General features: G+C 41.1%; 1 protein-coding gene across 1 annotated transcript in view; it reads right to left on the bottom strand.

Moving 5' to 3' along the window:
- Positions 1 to 20397, bottom strand: part of LOC134732173 (uncharacterized) — a 71674-nt gene extending 51277 nt beyond the window's left edge. The window contains exons 1-2 of the mRNA XM_063614916.1: positions 20375 to 20397; positions 19557 to 19715 (exon numbers count right to left, since the gene is read on the bottom strand). Coding sequence (XP_063470986.1) covers positions 19557 to 19715; positions 20375 to 20397 — 182 coding nt within the window. The remainder of the gene's footprint in view (positions 1 to 19556; positions 19716 to 20374) is intronic.
- Between the last annotated feature and the right edge of the window lie 313 nt (positions 20398 to 20710).

Below are 20710 nucleotides of genomic sequence, written 5' to 3'. Positions count from 1 at the left end.
GAGCCGTGGGCATCTCCAGGTCTGATTCACTCCTTGTGACCAGGTCCAAAGATCACATGGGAAGGGATCTCCCACTTATTTTTTTTTTTCTGTGGTACACAAGAGATCCTTGAGATCTCCACTGCTTTTTGTAAATTTGAAGGTCTTTGAGAAACCCCAGTCTCATTGACTTTTTTCTTCCTTCGCTTATATTTCATGCAACAAGTAGACTCTATCCACCAGAGCATTATTTTAGATCAGGGCAGCAGTGATGCCGTAGAAAAAAAAACCTCGAGTTTCCCCTTTTCACCCAGTTGGAATTATTCACAATTTCTAGAAACATCCTTTACAACCTATAGCAGAGTGGTTCCTGGATCAGCAACATCAATGGGAGCTTACTGAGTAAAAATTCTTAGGTCCCAGACCCAGTAGTCTTTGTTTTCAGAAGCTTTCCAGGTGATTCTGATGTTGAGAACCACTGGCTACAGTAGCTTAGCAAGCGAGCAATTAAAATAACAGCACGACAGAATGCAACCTATATGTTGCTCTTAACATAAGCAGCAGTAGGCAAGTTCAAAGAAGACAGCAAACTCTGGGAACTCATGTATGACTATGATGATCTCAAGTGCTCTGAATTCCCCACTGGGATCTCCTGTATTTGTCTGTAAGGAATGACTTCCTGTATTGATACAGACAAAATTAAAATAACTGCTGCAAAGAATGCCTTACACACACAGACACCACATCTGCAGGCAAGTCACTAAGCACTGTGTCTTTTTAATGTTCATTCATTTCAGAAGGATTTTCTTCTCATTTATCATCTTGTAGGAAAGACCCCAGTTAATAAGGGTGGGGATAGCTGGGAAGGAGAAAAATTAGGGGAACAAAGCAAATGATTTGCAGTGTTAGTACTGAAAACCAACAGTGTCAAGCAACAGCCATCCAACATGATCTCGGAGGTTTGGTTTGGTGACACTGTCACCAGGGGTCAGCAGGACTCAGCTGTGAAAAATAACTAGATGCAACTGACTGGTCAGGCTGAATTTGGGCCCTAGACAGATATCTCAGACCCCTCTTGAAATTTCTTGGCCTTTTCTAAATTTGAAAGCAGGTGAGAACCAGCAGTCAAAAGCTCACTGCCTCATTTCCTTTTCTGCTTATATCCCACCTCATTCCAAACAGGCTATAATCTTAATTAATATAAACGTGTGCTCTTGTCTGCAGGAAGGGAGTAAATGGTAAACAGTACTGTCCCTAAATAGCCATTATTCTCTGGTCACTCATCTCCCTGCAGGAACTAAATTGTTTTGTAATTTTTCATTAGGCAGCAGCTAATTAAAAACACAATTACCAATCATTTTAATTATAAGCTGCTCTCCCAGGAAGGACTTAAAACACAGTTCAAATGGAGACAGTCAGATAAAAGGATTGCCAAGGAAATGCAGAATAACAAAGAAAAGGCTACTTTTTTCCACAGCTAGAAGGTTGCAGATAATTAAAAACAAAGTTGATGCTTCTTTTTAAAGTTCAATGCTGATTTTAAAAATCAATAAATCGTATTCTTGTGCAAAAGCAGAATAATTTATATGTTTGAAAATTGAAATGAGCAATGTTGGCTCTATGCTGAGTAAGGAAGTACATTCGGATGCAGGAATACATTTTCTAAACTTGATATCAGAATGGCTCTGCTAACATATCAGCATTCCACTCACCTAAACTTTGTGAAATAAATACTATTTCAACATTGTAAAAAATAAAATAAGCTCAGGACCTGACATTTGCTTATGAATAAAAAATAATTCAGATCCTGTCTATAAAGAGAAAAATAATTTCAACGTTTTTACTTAATCCCAGTAATTTAAATCTTTACAAATACCCTTGCCATGTTATTTTAATCAACCTAATTGTCCATTAACAGACGAATAGATGGCCTGATGCGGTAGCTCACACCTGTAATCCTAGCACTTTGGGAGGCCGTGGGTGGATCGCTTGAGGTCAGGAGTTCGAGACCAGCCTGGCAACATGGTGAAACCCCTGTCTCTACTAAAAATATAAAAATTATCCAGGATGGTGGCGTGTGCCTGTAGTCCCAGCTACTCAGAAAGCTGAAGTGGGAGGATCACTTGAGCCCAGGAGGCGGAGTCAGTAGTGAGCTGAGACTGCACCACTCACTTCAGCCTAGGTAACAAAGTGAGACTCTGTCACAAAAAAATAAAGAATTAAATCCTAGCATTTGCAGCAACATGGATGAAACTGGAGGTCGTTATGTTAGCTGAAATAAATCAGGCACAGAGCGACAAACTGTGCGTGTTCTCATTCATATGTGAGAGTTAAAGTAAGTGGATCTCATGGAGGTAGACTGATGGATACTAGAGGCTGGGAAGGGGTGGGGGAATGAGGAGAGGTTGGTTAATGAGTCCTAGTGTTCTGTAGCAGAGTAGGGCGACTATAGGTAACAATAATTTACTGTATATATCAAAATAGCTGGAAGAGATTCAAAATGTTCCCAACACAAGGAAATGATAAATGTCTAAGGCGACGGAGATCCTAAATACCCTCATTTGATCATTACACATTGTTTGCATTACCAAAATATCACATGTACCCCATAAATAGGTATAATTATTATGTATCAATGCAAATAAATTAAAAATTAAAAATGGATTTTTAAAAAAAATTTTATTGCCATAGGTTTTGGGGGAACAGGTGGTGTTTGGTTACATGAGTGAGTTCTTTAGTGGTGATTTGTGAGATTTTGGTGCACCCATCACCCAAGCAGTACACACTGAACCCAATTTGTAGTCTCTTGTCTCTTACACCTTCCCATCCTTTCCAAGTCCTCGAAGTCCATTGTATAATTCTTATCCCTCTGCAACCTCACAGCTTGGCTCCCGCTTATAAGTGAGAACATACAATGTTTGGTTTTCCATTCCTGAGTTACTTGACTTAGAATAACAGTTTCCAGTTCCATTCAGGCTCCTGCAAATGCCATTAATTCATTCTTTTTTATGGCTGAGTAGTATTCCATTGTATTTACACGCCACAATTTCTTTATCCACTTGTTGATTGATGGGCATTTGGGCTGGTTCCAAATTTTTGCAATTGGGAATTGTGCTGCTATAAACATGCGTGTGCAAGTATCTTTTTCATATAATGACTTCTTTTCCTCTGGGTAGATTCCCAGTAGTGGGATTGCTGAATCAAATGGTAGTTCTGCTTACAGAGGTTAATTTTTGAAGTTTCTTCTTCTTCTCTCTTTTTTTTTAGTGGTGTCTTACTATGTTGCCCAGGCTGGTCTCAACCTCCTGGGCTCAACTCCTGGCCTTCCTCCACCTCAGCCTCCCAAGTAGCAGGGATTACAGACACGTAACATGATGTTCAGCGAGTAGCTTTTCTAAAAAAATATGAAACAAGTTCGGTCCAAGAAACATCTGCGTGATGCAGTTGAACCCAGTGAAATTCTTTTTTACCCCAAGTTGCAGCCAAATAAAGAGAAAATAAATAACAATTATTTCTCATCACTTGACTTTACTGATTTCACCTGTATTCGCTGATTTCTACTTCAATTGCCATTGAATTCTAGTATCACAGAAGCCAGGACCCCATCTGCTCTGCTCCTCCTCCTTCTTCTTTTAGGGTAACTGTATCTATGCTCTTTTAAAATTGTTCTCTGAGCCTAGCACTCATATTATCTAAAGCATTTAAATGACCGAAGCAAAAAAAAGTTATCATTATTGCTGTCAAGTCATACAAAGGACAAAAAATGTACCGATCAAGCAAAGCTAAGTGCATCAGACATACCTCGGGGAAGAATCCCTTGAAAGATCTTAGTGGAGTTCTTAAAAGGGAAATTGGGGCAGTTTGTTTGCAGGATTTGAGCCTGGGCTGGGTGATTGTGAGATGGGCCTCGCAGGGCGGGGAGCTGCTGGGGATCGGGCTCTTGACCCCACCTGCCGCAACTTGGACAGGACCTTCGGCTGCATCAGCCTGACTTGACACTGGTCCACAGAACCAACGGCCAAATAGTTGCATGGTCCCACCTGCCAGGTTTCACTGTCCCTTTCTGTGCCTTTCAAGGAAGTTTGCCTCATCTTAAAGTCATATATAGCAATCTCAGGGCCTCTTGGCCCTTCCGATCTGCTGAGGGTCTCTTTGGATGAGATATAGATGTCCATGGCACCGCAGAGCATCAGTTTATGATTGTAAAAGTATCTCTTCCTGCTCCTTGCCCGAGTCCTGCAGTCTGTCCATCATGGGTACTTTTGGTCATCCTGCCTGACACTTGATGGGGAAAGGGGGTGACCTGGTGATGTGTTTAAGCATTCTCCCTGGGGAAAGTGATTCTCTGTATGTCTCAGTTGAACACAGTTCAGATGTGCAGGATTGGGTCTGCAGCTTAGCAGATCTGAGTCTTGCAGCTACTTCTTCAGCTTGAGAGACAGCCAACCCTCTCCCTCAACCCCACTGTGGTTCCTGCCTAGCATAATCTGTGCACCCACCCTCTGCACCCCAGCCCTGTGCCACCTGGTCCAGCAGGCCTCTCTCTTTCTCAACTTAGCAGGTCTCAGGGAAAGGAACTCCCAGATCGAGAGGCCAGCTGGGGAGAAGTCCTTACAGCCACAATAGAAAGCTGTTCTTATAATCAAAACACATTCAATTTCTTTGGGCCCAATATGCTGGCCTTTTGCATGTGATGTTCTATTGCCTAAGGATGCTGTTTTTGTGTTAGAAGATAGGGTGGACAACCATACCAGTTGGCACAGGACTCTCTTTATTTTGGCATGGAAAGTTCAGCTTTCCAGAAAATGGCTTAGTCCTGGGTAAACTGGGACTGTTGGGAGGAAAGCTTGAAGGATGCAGCTCCTCTATTCTCCAAATTGAGTTACTTCCCTAGAAAATCCTCTCAATGGGCCACTCCCCTCAAATGAACGCCTAGAACCCTCTCTTCCTAGGAACATCCTATACCCACCACCAATAATTCAGACTCTTGAAAACCAAACCTTTTTATCTAGTCTCTGCAGCAAGGAAAATGTAGACTTCTAGAAGGAAAAGCTACAGTGTGAGCCTGGTTCTTGAGAGGAGAATCAAAGCCCATCTTCTGTTCTCTCAGGATCACCTTTCTGCTGAGAAAACAAGGCATAGCTATTTTCTCCATCATATCATCCCAGCTCACAGGGATTTCTCATAGGAAGTGGTTCTCAGACCCGGGTATATGTAAGTGTTATCTGGGGAACTTGAACAATTCCTCCATGCCTGGACCCCTCTCCTGATCAATTAGATTAGAATCTGTGAGGTTTGGCTGGGCATAAAAACAACGAAAACCATCCATTTCTCAGGGAGTGGTGAAGAGAAGGTTTTGTCTTATTTCAGTCATATTTATAAGAAATTCAACAAACAGATCAAGTAGATGACAGTTTCTATATATTATGAACCCTAAAATTCCCTTGACTTCTGACCTTTGAAGGCCAAGGCACTACAGTTCATGTAAGACAGGCTGCCCAGCATGCCGAAATTCACTGACATGGAACGTTTCTTCATTAACCCCACTCTAAATATTGCAAATTCTTCTGACCTTCATAAATACTAAATGTAAAACTCAAGTGTTTCATAGACTGGGCTGACAAATCCCATAATCTCAGGATTTGAGAGCTGGAAGCCTCCCCTACCCATCTTTTTCCATAACTCAATGAAATAAATATTGTCAAAATTATTATTATTAATTTTCTGAGCTCCTTCAAAACCTTCCTTGGAAAACAATGGCTTTATTTTCTAGAGATTTTTCTCAAATTGAATTTTAGTTACATCAGCTCTAGAGAGTACATAGGAGCATGTATACTTAAGCATATTTTTCTCATAAATATAATACACTTGCAACTGCTTTCAAATGATTACCGCGGACTCAATCTCGAATGTCATACTTTTACATTGGTTTGACACATTTATAATTGCCTGGAAGGATTTCTTAAGCAAGCAGCACTTTTATTGGATCAGAAAACCTTGATGTGACCTAAATTTTATATACGACCTCTATTTATCTCTGCTGTGGATGAAAACGTTAAAGTAATTTAAGATACCACTGAGCAAGAAATCAGAAAAAGTAAATGGCATGATTGCTGCCTTTTTAAAATTCTGATTAAATAATTTAAAGAAGTTTGGATAAAATATGTGATACAAAATAAAATTACCTGGGAAACGTTCAAGACCATGTATTATTTAAGACCGAAGTATGTGGGTAAGAATATTAATAAGGTTGTGCAGATCTGGGTCTGTTTAAATGCGGCCACTAATGAGACAGAGCTTTGAAGGTGGTGAGTCTTAAATTAATAACTCCTCATCCAGAAACTCTTGAGAACAAGGACACTGAGTCTCTAAGAGGTTAAGTAGCTTGGGGCTAAGTGACTTTTTCAAGAACTCACTGCTAGTAAGTGGCAGGCCAACCCAGGTCTCTTCTGATTTCCGATCTCAGCTCTTCACCACTTTGCTATACTTCCTTTCATCAGGGGAAAGATTACAACATATTCTTGGGGCAGAAACAAACTTTCTTCCAGATACAGGTCAAACTATACCTATTCATAACCAGTTTCTCAAGGTTATTCTCACAATGTAATCATCTTTTAAAAGACATTTTTGTAGAGATGGGGTCTCACTATGTTGGCCAGACTGGTCTCAATTTCCTGGGCTCAAGTGAATCTCCTGCCTTCACCTCCCAACAATTATCTTCTTATGAAGTTGGTTTGAACTCCAGATCATGGCTATTATTATGATTTCTTTACACCTTAGAGAAATTTTTCTTTCCCATTGGGGACTTTCAGGAAGATGGTGGTCAATTCTGCAGAACAAAGAGAAACACCTCTGCCACTGGGTGCTTCACAAGCTGGTTTGGCCCATGATGTATGGAGTGGGTAGCATCAGATATTTCATTAATATTAGAACAACTAATGGCCTGGAGATGCTTATCACTGACACGTGGCTGACCCAAGTGAGCAAATGGGCCCACACATAATTAGAACTGATACCTGAGCTGCTGTTGTTGGCAGCATTCTTTGCTATAATATTGGTTGCACACAAAAGTTACAGCACAAGTGTTGAGAGGGAGGGAAGTAAGTCAAAAAGATTCATCAAAGTTCTCTTGGATATAAGTTATAAAAATCCAATTCAAGCTAGCTTAAGCATGAAGGTCATGTACTGTCTGAAATAACTGAAATGTTTAGGGGTAGGGTTCCTTTCAGGTGTGGCTTGATCCAGGAGACTTGGGTTCTCCTCTTTTTCCATTTCTTGGTTCCTTTTCTTCATGTTGGTTTCATCCACAGAGAAGCCACCATGACTGCAATGGTTGCAACCTTATAGCTCTACCTGTTCTAGTTTCTTGGAGAAGAGGATATCTCACTTTCCACATTTCCACATGGACTTTCCTTCCCTTTAATCCCAAATGAATTATTATGAGGCGTCCATTTATAAACCAATTGCTGAGCTCAAGGAATTTGAGTTTCTGATTGGCCAGGAAAGGTTCATATGATCTTTCCCTAGAATGAGGTGAGAAAACCCCGCACCACTAAGAGTAAGGGAGGCATATTTCTCCCAGAAAAGAGTCTGTTACTAGAGGAGAGTACAGCTGCTGAGGCCCTCAACAAGCAATAAATGTCCACCATAGTGGACGATGGCCAGACGGTCCATGTCTTTCAGAGTGTTACACATGAGAGGGCATGTGATTAGGTGGGTGCTTCATGACCCCAGCTGCTGGACTAGCACCCAAACCAGTTCAGATCTATACAGTGGAGAGCTTTCTTTCCAAATTGGAACAACCTCCTTATGAGGGAGTGAACAGATAATTACCGCAGAGGAGAAGCAGAGGCTAGATCAATCTTTACCCTAGGAGATCAGAAAGACTCGTTGGCTGGTAACTAATGCGAAAGTTGTCAGAATCAAAATGGAGCCACTTGTGTCAAACTGAAAGAAGAAAGAAGGAAGGAGGGAAGGAAGGAAGGAAAGAAGGAAGGAAGGAAAGAAGGAAGGAAGGAAGGAAAGAAGGAAGGAAGGAAGGAAGGAAGGAAGGAAGGAAGGAAGGAAGGAAGGAAGGAAGGAAGGAAGGAAAAGGAAAGGAAAGGACCTTCGTGCACACATGCCAATGGTAAGAACTTTTACAAAGACTCTGAAGGGCTCTTACCCACGTAGGCCTGTAACAAGAACTTTATCAAGGACTTTTCAAACTGCAGCTTGCTACCTGAGTCACAAGGACATCTAGTCAGATGTACAAGAACACCTGCCTGTCACACTGTCTCCACTAATGAACTAGCATCAACTCCTGGAATAGCCCCTGTAACCAATGTTCCTCTGTTTCAGAACAAATTATGTGTACGTTTTCCCTTTTCCTTTAAAAGCTTTTTCTCACCTCAACCTCTTTGGACGTGCCCTTGGTCCCCATACCCTGCAAGTCCTGGGCTTACACATTCCCTGTGCACTCAATGATAAACTCTTTATCTTTGGAGGATCTTTCTCTGTCTGCTCTTTAAGTGGACACTTATATTCAAAAATTTCAGAAAACTCAAACTTTTAAGGTTGCTTCTGAATGCGAATGAAGTCAATGAGAGACACTGGAAGGACGAAAAGTAGTTCATCAGACATCGTTATACACCTGCTCCCAACACACATTACCTTCAGTGGCCTCTGCAGGGCATGTACTCACATACACATCCTATCATTATTCTGGTGTGACATTATCGTGTGGATGACACAAATAAGTCACATTGCATTGTATGTGTGTTTTTGTGAACATATCAGTTTGTATTGTGGAAATCTTTAAGCACAGAATAGAACTTAAACCTCATTTTTGTATTTCTTATTTCTTCCAAGTCTACTTGAAGCCACCAAAGTGAGGGAAATCTCAGCATTGAATGAGGGGGTGACCATCTAATGTGCCTTCTGACTCTCACTGGTTGTGACGGGGGAATGGGATAATGGTTGAGACTGAGGGTTCTATTTTTTTTTTTTTTTTAAATGGAGTCTCGCTCTGTCACCCAGGCTGGAATGCAGTGGCACCATCTCGGCTCACTGCAACCTCCGCCTTCTCAGTTCAAGTGATTTTCCTGCCTCAGCCTCCTGAGTACCTGGAACTACAGGCGCCCACCACCATGCCCAGCTAACTTTTTGTTCTTGTTGTATTTTTAGTAGAGACAGGGTTTCACCATATTGGCCAGGCTGGTCTCGAACTCCCGACCTTGTGATCCACCTGCCTCAGCCTCCCAAAGTGCTGGGATTACAGGCAGGAGCCACCACGCCCAGCCGCGACTGAGGGTTTCTTTGATGCATCACCTAGAGTAAGTTCACAAGCCACAGAGCTCACAGTTGAGAGTCCCTCCTTGTCCTCCTCTCCATGTCCTGGAATTCCTTTTACAGCTTCCACCATGGAGACACCCAAAGGAAGGCAGAGCACAACTGACTTCTAAACAATCTCACTGTATTAAGTGCCCAGTTTAGTGCCAGTTGCAGACAGTGCCAATTTCTAGATCCATAAATTCATAAAATAGCAAAAATTATATAAAACGGAAAAATAAAATTAGACCATGTTGAGCTCATCTGCTGTTTTTGGCAATCAGAAACCACTCCTTTTTCAGACATAGGCAGCTAATTTTTCTTTGAGGAACCATTCTCAAAGAGAAATTCAAAGAAAAATTAGCTGTCTTTATCTGAAAGATCCTCCCTCTTGCTCAATCTGTGGGCAGTGAGGACCACACTTATTTCTGCCCTATTCCTGTCTTTAAGACCATTCATAAGACCAAGGCCATTTTCCCCCATCTACTCCTCCCCTCTTCATATTGATTATGTGAGGGATGGGCATAGACTGGTCTAATCCTAGTCCATCAGAAGTGGCTTCTGCCCCCATGGGAGTGTACAGCAAATCAGTACAGATGCACTGGGTTAAGCAAATCAATTCAGATGCACTGGGTTCTACAAAACATGGGCATTATGGGGGTGCATTATGGAGGCACATTGCTTACTGTAGATGATGAAGAAAAGGTTCCTGAGAAGATGCCTGGGAGATGAGTAGGACGTAGGTACCGATATGGGCAAGGGTGGGAAGAGAGAAGTAAAATACACAGGAAGTTTGATTATATAAAGATAGATGGGTACTGTATGAACAGAGATGTGGGAAGGAGGGGCTGCAGGATGAAGGGCTGGTGACGATGCCAGGAGCAGGTGATATGGAGATTGTGAACGGCACTGGAAAGAGTCTTCATCACTTAAAGTGCAATTGGCATATGCAAAAATAGACCTGAATGATCATTTTCAACCAGATGGAGGAAGGTGTCATTGATGGGATTCTAACTACCATTATTTGGAGGTCAAAAATTATGAATATATATAGTCTGATATAGCCTCTGCTTCTCCTCTGTAGTAATCATTTGCTCACTAACTCATAAGGAGGCTGTTCCAATTTGAAAAGAAGGCTCTGCACTGTGTAGATCTGTAAGTTTGACTTGGGTGCCAGTCCAGCAGCTGAGGGTCATGGAGAACCCACCTAATTACATGCTGTCTCATGTGTAACACTCTGAATGGCATGGACTATATAGATATGTAATTGTTTTATACAAATACAATTCTTATATATATACATACATATATATGAACATATACATATAATTGATTAATATGAATATTGATGAAATTAATATATATAATTGTTATATTACTTGAACTCACAATTATTCTTCTATAAATGTATTCTACAGCAATATTTGGACAAATATGTAAAAAAAGCATGTTAAATGGAACACCATTGAGAGTAAGAAAAATGGGCTCACCAAAAATGTATATCATCAGGGGTGAGTTAAATTAAATGGGATGCATTGCAGTCTTTAAAATAATGTAGTAGGTTTAGGTGAACCCATATGCAAAGATGCACAAGAAATATTACGTGAAAAAAGCAAGTTATAGATAAGTGTATTTGACCACATACAGACACCTGCAAGTGTTCACACACAACTCTAAAAAGATAAATTCCAAATTGTAAATACTTCGGGATGACGGGGTGGGAAAATAAAACCATTAGAGACATTTTTAAATTATAAATTTATATATTATGGTACTATTTTAATAAGCAAACAGCAGATGTTGTAACCATTTTTAAACTGTAAAAATGTAAAGAAATAACTTGCATCTGGAAAAGAAATGCACACTGAAGCATTTATACAGGCTTTGTTCAAAAATGCTGTACTTTTTTTTTTTTTTTTGAGATGGAGTCTCGCTCTGTCCGCCAGGCTGGAGTACAGTGGCATGATCTCCACTCACTGCAATGTCTGCCTTTCAGGTTCAAGTGATTCTCATGCCTCAGCTTCCCAAGTAGCTGGGATTACAGGCATGTGCCACCACACCTGGCTAGTTTCTGTAATTTAGTAGAGACAAGGTTTCCTTCTGTTAGCCAGGTTGGTCTCCAACTCCTGACCTCAAGTGATCTACCCACCTTGGCCTTCCAAAGTGCTGGGATTACAGGTGTGAGCCACCATGTCCAGCCCCAAAATACTTAGTTTTGAAATAAATCTTGTTAATCTCATGAAACCCTAGCACAACGTCCACAAGACATGCACCATGAGGCTGAAAGTCCTGGGAAAGGAGAATGCATGCTAACCCAGTCCATGGGGCCAACCTGGGGACTTACAGTGCAGAGGTCAGAGCCCCAGGTGCTCCCTGACTGTTCCCTGGAGTCCTCTGCATAGCATAAGCAGAAGACTGGCTGCCTCTGCTGGTTTCCCAGGCTCTCAGCTGCTGAAGGAGCCCTGAGGAATCTTCTGGAAACAGCTTTCCTCAGACAGAATGAAGAGGACACAGGTGTGCAAGGTGATAGCACTGTAAGCCTTGTACTGCCTCTCTTCCACCATCATGTGCCAACTGAGCATCCGCAGGTGACCTCTAACTTTTCTGGACTTGTCTCTCTGCCCTGAAAAGTGGAAACAATCATTCTTGCTCTGCTCACCATGCAGTCTGTTGTCAGGATTGTTTGTGTTAATAATGTAAAAAAGATCTTATAAACCCTGATGGGCTGCCTGTGCATAGGAAAAGAACCACTTCCCTCACATAGGGATGATTTTCATCTGATTTCAACCGTAAGGGAAAATAGTCAAGCTTTCAAAGGCTACGGGTAAGATGATCGAGCTTTCTTTGTTTAATAAAAAGAATGGGCCAGGCACAGTGGCTCATGCCTGTAATCCCAGCACTTTGGGAGGCTGAGGCGGGTAGATCACTTGAGGTCAGTAGTTCAAGACCAGCCTGGCCAACATGGTGAAACTCTGTCTCTACTAAAAAATGCAAAAATTAGCTGGGCATCTTAGCAGGCAACTATAATCCCAGCTACTCGGGGGACTGAGGCAGGAGAATCACTTGAATCCAGGAGATGGAGGCTACAGTGAGCTGAGATCACATCACTGCACTCCAGGCTGGGCGACAGAGTGACACCCCATTTCAAAAATAAATAAATAAATAAAAGGATATTTGAGAGGCTGAGGCCAAAGGATCCTTTGGGCCTTGGAGTTTGAGACCACCCTAGGCAACATACGGAGACCTTGCCTCTGCAAAAAAATAAAATAAAATAAAAAATTAGCCAGGCATAGTGTCATGCACCTGTGGTCCTAGCTACTCAGGAGGCTGAGGTGGGAGGATCACTTGAGTCCAGGTCAAGACTGCAGTAAGCTGTGATCGCCCTACTACACTCCTGCCTATGCAACATAGGACACACTGTCTCTAAAAAATAAAAATAAATAAAACTTTAAAAGTCTGGCATTTTGATTTTGCAAAACAAGGTCATGAGCCTTCTCACCCACGGGACTGTTAGCACTCTGCTTCAGAATTAGCTCAATGATCTCTCACAAGATACAAACACAAGGAGACAATCACAGAGGCATGCATTTATCATTCAAGAAGATAAGAGAGGCTTTAATTTTTCTTTCTTCCACTTCATAAATACATACGAAATTCTTTCCAGACTTCATTGACACTGTTGAGCCACATTCGCATCCATGTCCATGTGTAATGCTTACTCATTGCTGAACTGCGTGTCCTCTCACACTGGTATGGAGGACAGTTTTGTTGGCTTACCTCTTTAATTTCCCCAGCACAAGTCAATCTCAGACTGAATGCATGACCTGCAGATTTTACACTTTTAGTTTCTTAAGTGTGTTTTAGTGGATTCATTTAACTTTGGCAGAAATTTTATTTAAATGTATTTGTTTGAAGTAAATATTTAAATATTAACATTTACTAGGGAAGGAAGAGGCTTATTTACATCTGGTTGATTCCCTGGGAGAAGCTTTGGTTTTTTTCTCTCTCTAGGTTTATTAATCATTTTTCAGTACACCATCTTCTGTCCCAGACGGGCCACACTGAAGTCAACCAAGCCCCAGGCCAGACCAAGAACAGAACAACTTTGTATGTGGTCCTGGGGAGGGGATGAAGTTAGTAAAGGAAACATTCTGACATCCAAAAGGTCAAGGTCTATTTGCAGACACAAACATGCCATGTATCAGGATAAAATGACCAAATATTAAACAAGGTGTGAATTTTCTCACTCTTCCTCCTACCCACACATATCTCCAACCCTAGAAGCTAGGACATTCCCGTCATATTACCCAAGGTAGGACCAAAACCAAGCCAAAAAGAAAAGTAAGTAAATCCATTCTGAGCTTTGGGCTTTCACAATAGAATACTGAAACCCAAGACAGTGACTGCTCTTAAGGAGATTTGTATCCTTTGAACCTACTTGGTGTTTTAGTGGATTGATTTAACTTTAACTTTAAAATTTGACCTAAACAATAGACAGAGAACATATATGATCTGGCTGGGCGCAGCGGCTCATGTCTGCAATCCCAGCACTTTGGCACTTTGGGAGGCCAAGAGCGGCTGATCGTTTGAGCCCAGGAGTTCAAGACCGGCCTGGGAAACATGGCAAAATCCCTTCTTTACAAAAAATACAAAAATTAGCTGGATCAGGTGGCACACACCAGGAAACAGAGGTAGGAAGATTGCCTGAGCCCGGGAGGTCCAGGCTGTGGTGAACCAAGATCATACCACTGGGCTCCAGCCTGGGCAACACAGTGAGACCCTGTCTCAAAAAATAAAAACTAATACATATATATACATATATATACACACATATGTACATACACACACACACACACACACACATATATATATATATATATATAATCTAACAGAATGGACTCTTCTAGTTTTCCTGTAACAAACACCCCCATGTACTTGAGGGTAGAATGTGTCTGGAGGGAAAGCAAGGGAAGGTACATCATTCTCACCCACTGGTCTTAGTCCTAAGTGGTGATAAGGGGGTCATAGGTCTTCCAGACGGTTTGGGAGATCTGGAATAGAAGAGACTTGCATCGCTTTTCTTATCTGGTTGCCATAGAGTTCCTCATGCCACCTTGGTTTAGGAGAGTAGACTAAGGATGGTCTCATGTGAATTCAAGGCACAGAGGCCTGAAAGGACCACGCAGTCCAGTGTTACCCAAGTGAGTAGAGAAGCCAAACAGTCTTCTGAGCCACCAGCACTGGAGGACAAGGATGGGCCTCATGACTGGGTTCAGGGTGCACCATTATGGATATGTGGCAAATCTCATATTGGGGGACCAGCTGGGAATGCAAACTGATCAGGGAAGGTTAAAGAGGAAAAGAAGTCAGACAGGAAAACCATCTCTGTGGACACCGGCATCAGACAGAGAAGAGTTGAGAACTTATTTATACACCCACGACAGTCCTGTGTGAGCCTCCTGGTGCTTAGACTCAACTCCATGAAAAAGAGGAGGATGGAATTACAAATTAATTGAGTGTAATGCATATTTCTCGAAATAAGTTAGAATTGGTGAGCTGATGCTTTGTGCCATCTGACTAAACAGGGCTAGAAATAAATGTTAAGTTGATTAGGTAGACTAAGAGTGTGTACTTAATACACACAGAAAGAATGAGAGATAGAAATGGAGACAGATACGGAGAGAGAGAGAGGAAAGAAAAAAGAGAGAGAGAGAGAGTGAGCATGTGCATGATCTATCTTGGCACGCAGACAGGACACCGGTTAGTACTTGGCTCGTACACAGTAGGCACTACTCAATAAATGATTGTTGAACAAATTAAGTAAAAAGGGAATTTGAAGTAAGGAGGTGAAGATGGAAATGGATGGCGCAGCGTGAGATGTAGGGGGAGGTTGTTCACTCTTTTTTAAAAAAAGTTTCGATACAATTTTTCCTGCAGTGTACCTAAGTTTAAAATAAGATTGAAATGTGTTCTCTGGTGTCCTCAAAACTCCACTGCCTCACTTGCAATGGGAAAGACTGGGTACCCTAGTCAGACACAATGCGAGGGGATGGTTCTCAGGGTGTCCTGCTCCTCCCAGTTTGCCTGGGTGTTTTTCAGCTCTAGCACCGAAAGCCCCATGTCTTAGGAGAGGCCCGGTTCCAAGCTCATTGGAATGGTTGGTCATTCTGATTCAAATTCTGCATATCAAGTCACGGAGGGATAATGTTCCCAGCTCACAACTCTCTGCTTTCAGGATTTGAAAACCAAGAAAACAGAATTTGAAGTATTCAAAGGAAGAAGCACAGCCTGTTGTATCTGCACAGTAATAGTCAACGTTCGAACAAGAGTGTTATTGAAAAATAAATTAGCTCATTATGGTTGGGGTCATTGAGAAAGATGTGGTCTCACCAGTCTTCAAATCAAGAGACACATTGGGGAACTAAATGCCACAGTCTCTTTATTGCATCCCTACCTGAATTCAAAGCTCCCCTCAACCTGGGCCACATCAAGATGAGATCTTATCAGGAGAGAGGAGACTATTTGGCCATGTTAATTTATCACGGTGGAGATCTGGTGCATAATTTAACACTCATCTCATTAATTTTATAGGCACTCTTTACAGCTCTTACAACAGTTAGAAATGTTCGATGAAAAAGGGAGATCTCCTCACCTCCTAGGCATTCTGTGAGAAAAGGTTTTGGGAAACGTTTTGTCACATGTTTCTCCTCCCTGACCTCTGTTTCCAGACTACTGCAAAGCACAGTGTGCCCGCAAGTTTTCTGGATGACGCGGAGGTGCAGTTCACAGCATCAAGTCATGCAGAGGGGAGGGGAGTTAACTTGATAGGTGTCTGAGATGGGCTGATGAAATGCAGCATGGAAAATTAGCCCAGTAAAACAGCTATAAAATTTGAATCACACCATCATAAAAATGCTAACAGACCAAGAACAATAAATATCACAGGCAGCCAAGAACAAGGCAAGTCACCCTATGCACAAACCTGGAAATACAGACTACCTTTAATTACTTCCTTTTAACATTGTTAATTAAGCCATCTCTGAAACAATAGTCAATGTATTGAAAAGATGACTCTATCATAGAAAGTGGAGACAAATTTTAACCCTGATGACTTTCTATTTCTTTGCATAAAAAAACCTGCAAAGATGGATAAACATTAAGGATAATCTATAATCACTGTTTTCCCAAGTAGAAATAAATTCTTGTTATCTGCAGCAGTCATTTTCTTTTTTCTTTTTCAAATTTTTTAGTTGACAAAAACTGTATATATTGATGATATACAACCTTGTATTTTGAAATATGCATACCATGCTTTGCAGAAATAAATCAAGCTAATTAATGTATGCATTGCTCCGTACTTACTTTTTGTGGTGAAAACACTTAAAATCTACTTTCTTAGCAATTTTCAAGAATACCATACATTGTTGCGAACTACAGTCACTATGTTATACAATAGTTCTCCTGAACTTTTTCCTTTTATCTAACAAATAATTTGTATTCGTTGACCAATTTTTCCCCAACCCACCCCCCATCCCACAGTAATTATGTTCTATAGAGTCACCTTGGACACGGAATTATCAAGTACTGAACATTTTCTAGCAGAAATAGAGATAAATTTCTTCAAACCTCTTGTCACAACATTCTTATCCATCAATGAATACATAACCTTGTCTTATGTGTGTTTCTGTTTAAAGACACCTTATTCAATATATAGCACCCACTCATTAACATTGAACTCATGGCCAGCCCTGCTGTCTGTCACTCATGCCTGAATGAAGCATCTTTGCATTTTCTCCATCAGGCGCCTCACATTGCCTTCTTGTGGTAGACAAGACTTCAGCACTATGCTTGTAGTCCATGTTAAACAGCAAAATCATCCATGAAAGAAACACAAAAATGCGAACAGTCTGGCACTAAATAGACTACAAAAAGGACACTTGTTTATGGTATGAGAGCTGAAACAAGAAAGCAGAGTGTCACCTTGTTCCATCTAAGGTGAAAACTTAAATTGTTTTTTTCTGCTCCGTGTATGTTCAAAAATGAGCATAAAAGCACCAGGAACATTGATTTTGGAATTGCAAGTGCATTTTAGCAAGTACATTTGCAAACACAGTATCTGTAAATAAGGAGGACAGAGAGTGACTTTGTTTGCAACTCCCAATAATTTAAACAATAATTAACTGATGCATTTTCCTGTGTCACTCTGAGTCTCTGGTTGCAATAAATAGGAAGTGATTGTGACTTTCTTAGAAAAGCAACATAATGGAAGGATATGGGAAAACTCAAAGTCAAGGCAAAATGTAAAGAAAGAGAAAAGATATGAAAGGAGAATCTCCTGGGATTAGGTTGCATTCATTTCTGCATTCCTACATATTTACAGAATTGGTATGTGCTAGGCACTGTTTGTGTTTGAGATACAAAAGTGAACAAACCAGGTCTCTGTCCATGTGAAATTTACAGTTTATTAGAGAAGACAATAAAATGTCAACATATGTTAGAAGTGATACGTGCTACAGAAACCAAAAGCCATGTCAGTGGGCATCTGGTCTGCCAAGGATGCGAGTAGGCAGGTGGCAATTTTAAGTCCTATTTCTGCTTCTTTGCAAGTCATGTGAACTCAGCCAATTTTCTTCACTTCACTGCATCTTATATTGTTTCATCTGTGGCTTGGGTATAATAAAAACACCTAGCTCATAGGGTCGTTTGTAGGATTTTTAGGATTATTGCAGGTGAAGTGCTTGGCACAGTGCCTACCACACAGTAGGTATGTTTTCTGTTTCATGCTTATGATAATATGCTATTACAATAATGACACAAATGCTGCATAGCCCCTCTGAATCACCACCAGTGCTGGGCCTGTTGAAGACTTGAACTTTCCTAACATATTTGTCAATGGAGAGATTGTCTTTGTCTTAAAGAATATGCTTTCCAAAATTGTAGAATAAAGAAAAGGCAGTAACAGAAAACCCAGCCTTGAAAGATTCTTGGTGTATCAATTTAATTTTTTCAAATATTTTTATATTCTTTTCTTTCTCATCTTAAGAGAACAAAATGGGTGTGTTCTACTATGCAGCATTTATAACTTTCTTGATATAGAGAATGACTTATGACTAAAGCCGATAAGGAACAGAGCTTTCTCTTTGCAGTTTTCAACAACGTAACCCAGATAGAAACAAAGCTGCAGATATTTATGCCTCTCCTTTGTCTCTTTGAAAGTTTAAAATCATCCCCTAATTAAACCAGAAGACATTGTGCATGATTTTTGTTTAAGGCTGTAACAGCAGAGACAGGCTAGCTAGCTTATTCAGTTATCTGGTGAATAGCTATTTACCAAACCTCTTTCATTTTCTTCTCGAGCTCACAGTTATACTCTATTTATAGCCTCCCTTGCAGAGGGTCTAGGACCTAGCTGAGAAAGGTGAGTAGAAGCCATATCACCACCTCCCAGCCTGACCTATAAAACATCTCATGGGCAGTCCTGCACGCTTCGTTGCTGCAAATCAGAAGATGCTTGTTAAAGATGGAAAAGTCACAGGATGGGAAGAGCTTAGGTTCTTGAATTCGTTCTTGGTGGATCTACACATCCATCAACAGAAACAAGATTGGACTTTCAATTAGTGAAAAATAAACTTCTATGTGGCTCTAACCATTACGTATCTTGAGGTTCTTTTTCTACAGCATAGAACTTTTCCCTAAATGAGAGAATGGGAACCCCTAAGAATTGACTTTAGTGACAGACCTTGATTCCTTCAGGTAGTATAAATGTCTCAGATCTTTACTTATTGATTTCAAAGAAACAAGGACATAGCTGCTCCCATATACCCATAAATATTGCAGGAGTTGAAAACATTTCTGGGATTGCAACTTAGTCGCATTGATAGTAGAGAAAATGGCTGTGCAGTTGATTTGGCTGTACTGTGTCCTGGGATGGTCCCTTCCACTTCTATTGAATTTATGGTCTCTGTTGGACACACAGTATATCCAACGAAAACTGATCTTGTATCTATAATTATGCCATTGTTTTCAGTAAACATCTGGGAAGTGTAATGGCTTGATAATTTCCAGTGAAAATGTGTCCTTCCCTTCCATTCTCTAAAACTTCCCTGAATCCGTGAATTCACTTGTTTATCCCAGACCAGTCAAACTGTGAATTTGGGGGAAGAATGTGCAAAACCAATTCAAAAATCATATAGGGAAGTCAGGATGCTGCTATTAGGAGAGAGAACCCTGCATATGCTTCAGGCCTGGGAGAGCTGCCCCAGCCTCACCTGCAGTTGTGAACCACGATCACATCTCCTGCTCCCAGCTCTCCAAATTTCCAGAGACACTCTATAAGCCAGACTCCTTTGCCATGACACTGCTCAAGACGTGCTTCGTTTATTTCAATTTCTGATTTGCACTGAGGAGAGAAAAGCAATCTATCATCTCTTAGGGGAAGAAAGCCATTTGGAAGAACCTATTTTGTACATTCATAACAGCATTGCTGGTTCTCGATGAATATCAAATAACAGCAGCAAAAAAAAGAAATAGGAAGGGTGGAGAGAGGAAGATGGGAGGAAGAGAAGGAGGAAGAGAAGGAAGGAAAGAACAAGGGAGGGAGCAAGGGAGGGAGAGAGAATCCTATCAAAGAATCCTCAGAGTTGCCCATAAGCCCAGACACCCGAGTAGTCAACAGGCAAATTTGTTTACTTCTTTTCATAGATGGAAAAACAAGCCATGGAAGTAACTTTTCGCATAAAAGTGAATTTAAGGCACCTGAGACTTCAATGTGTGGGCAGATAATAAAAATCCTGTTGAAATGTTTTCATGTATCTGTGCCTAAAATTACATTCTGAGATGTTATCATCTTTTAATTCAGGTTCTCCTTGTAGCTTCCCTTTTTCCACCCCCTCCCTGCCCAACAGAGTCAGATCCCTGTTCATTGCATCATGGAAGGTACGAGGAAGAGTGGAAAACAGAAATACCTTATCATTTTTTGGCACTTAATTTATAAAGGGCTGGTTCTTAGGAGACAACGATAGCTACCACGTACACAGTTAGCATGTGCTGGGTGTTATTCCAAGTTCTTTGTTCTTAATTCATTTACCTCTTACAGCAGTTCCACATCATCCCTACGCTACAGAATGGGAAAATGAGGCACAGAGAGGTTAACGAAGTTGCCCAGGTATGTACAGGTAATAAGGGGCAGAGGCAGGGTTTGAACAAAGAAGTCTGGCTCCGAAGTCCAGGCTCTGTGTCACCTCACTGTAGGGTTTTACAACACTACGATGCCTCACTATGCAAACATGCTTTTCTCAAAACCTAAGTAGGGTTTTCCAGGAGATAAATGGCATATGGTTGTAAAGCTTTGGTAAGACCTTTTGCTTACCAACAGTGAGAGAGAAAGACTTGCACACTCAAAAACAGTGCCCTCCTCCAGGTG

Source organism: Symphalangus syndactylus, chromosome 13 (genome assembly GCF_028878055.3).
Source record: "Symphalangus syndactylus isolate Jambi chromosome 13, NHGRI_mSymSyn1-v2.1_pri, whole genome shotgun sequence".
NCBI lineage: Eukaryota > Metazoa > Chordata > Mammalia > Primates > Hylobatidae > Symphalangus > Symphalangus syndactylus.
Note: the sequence above shows the minus strand (reverse complement) of the source record. Positions and strands in the feature narration are given on the sequence as shown.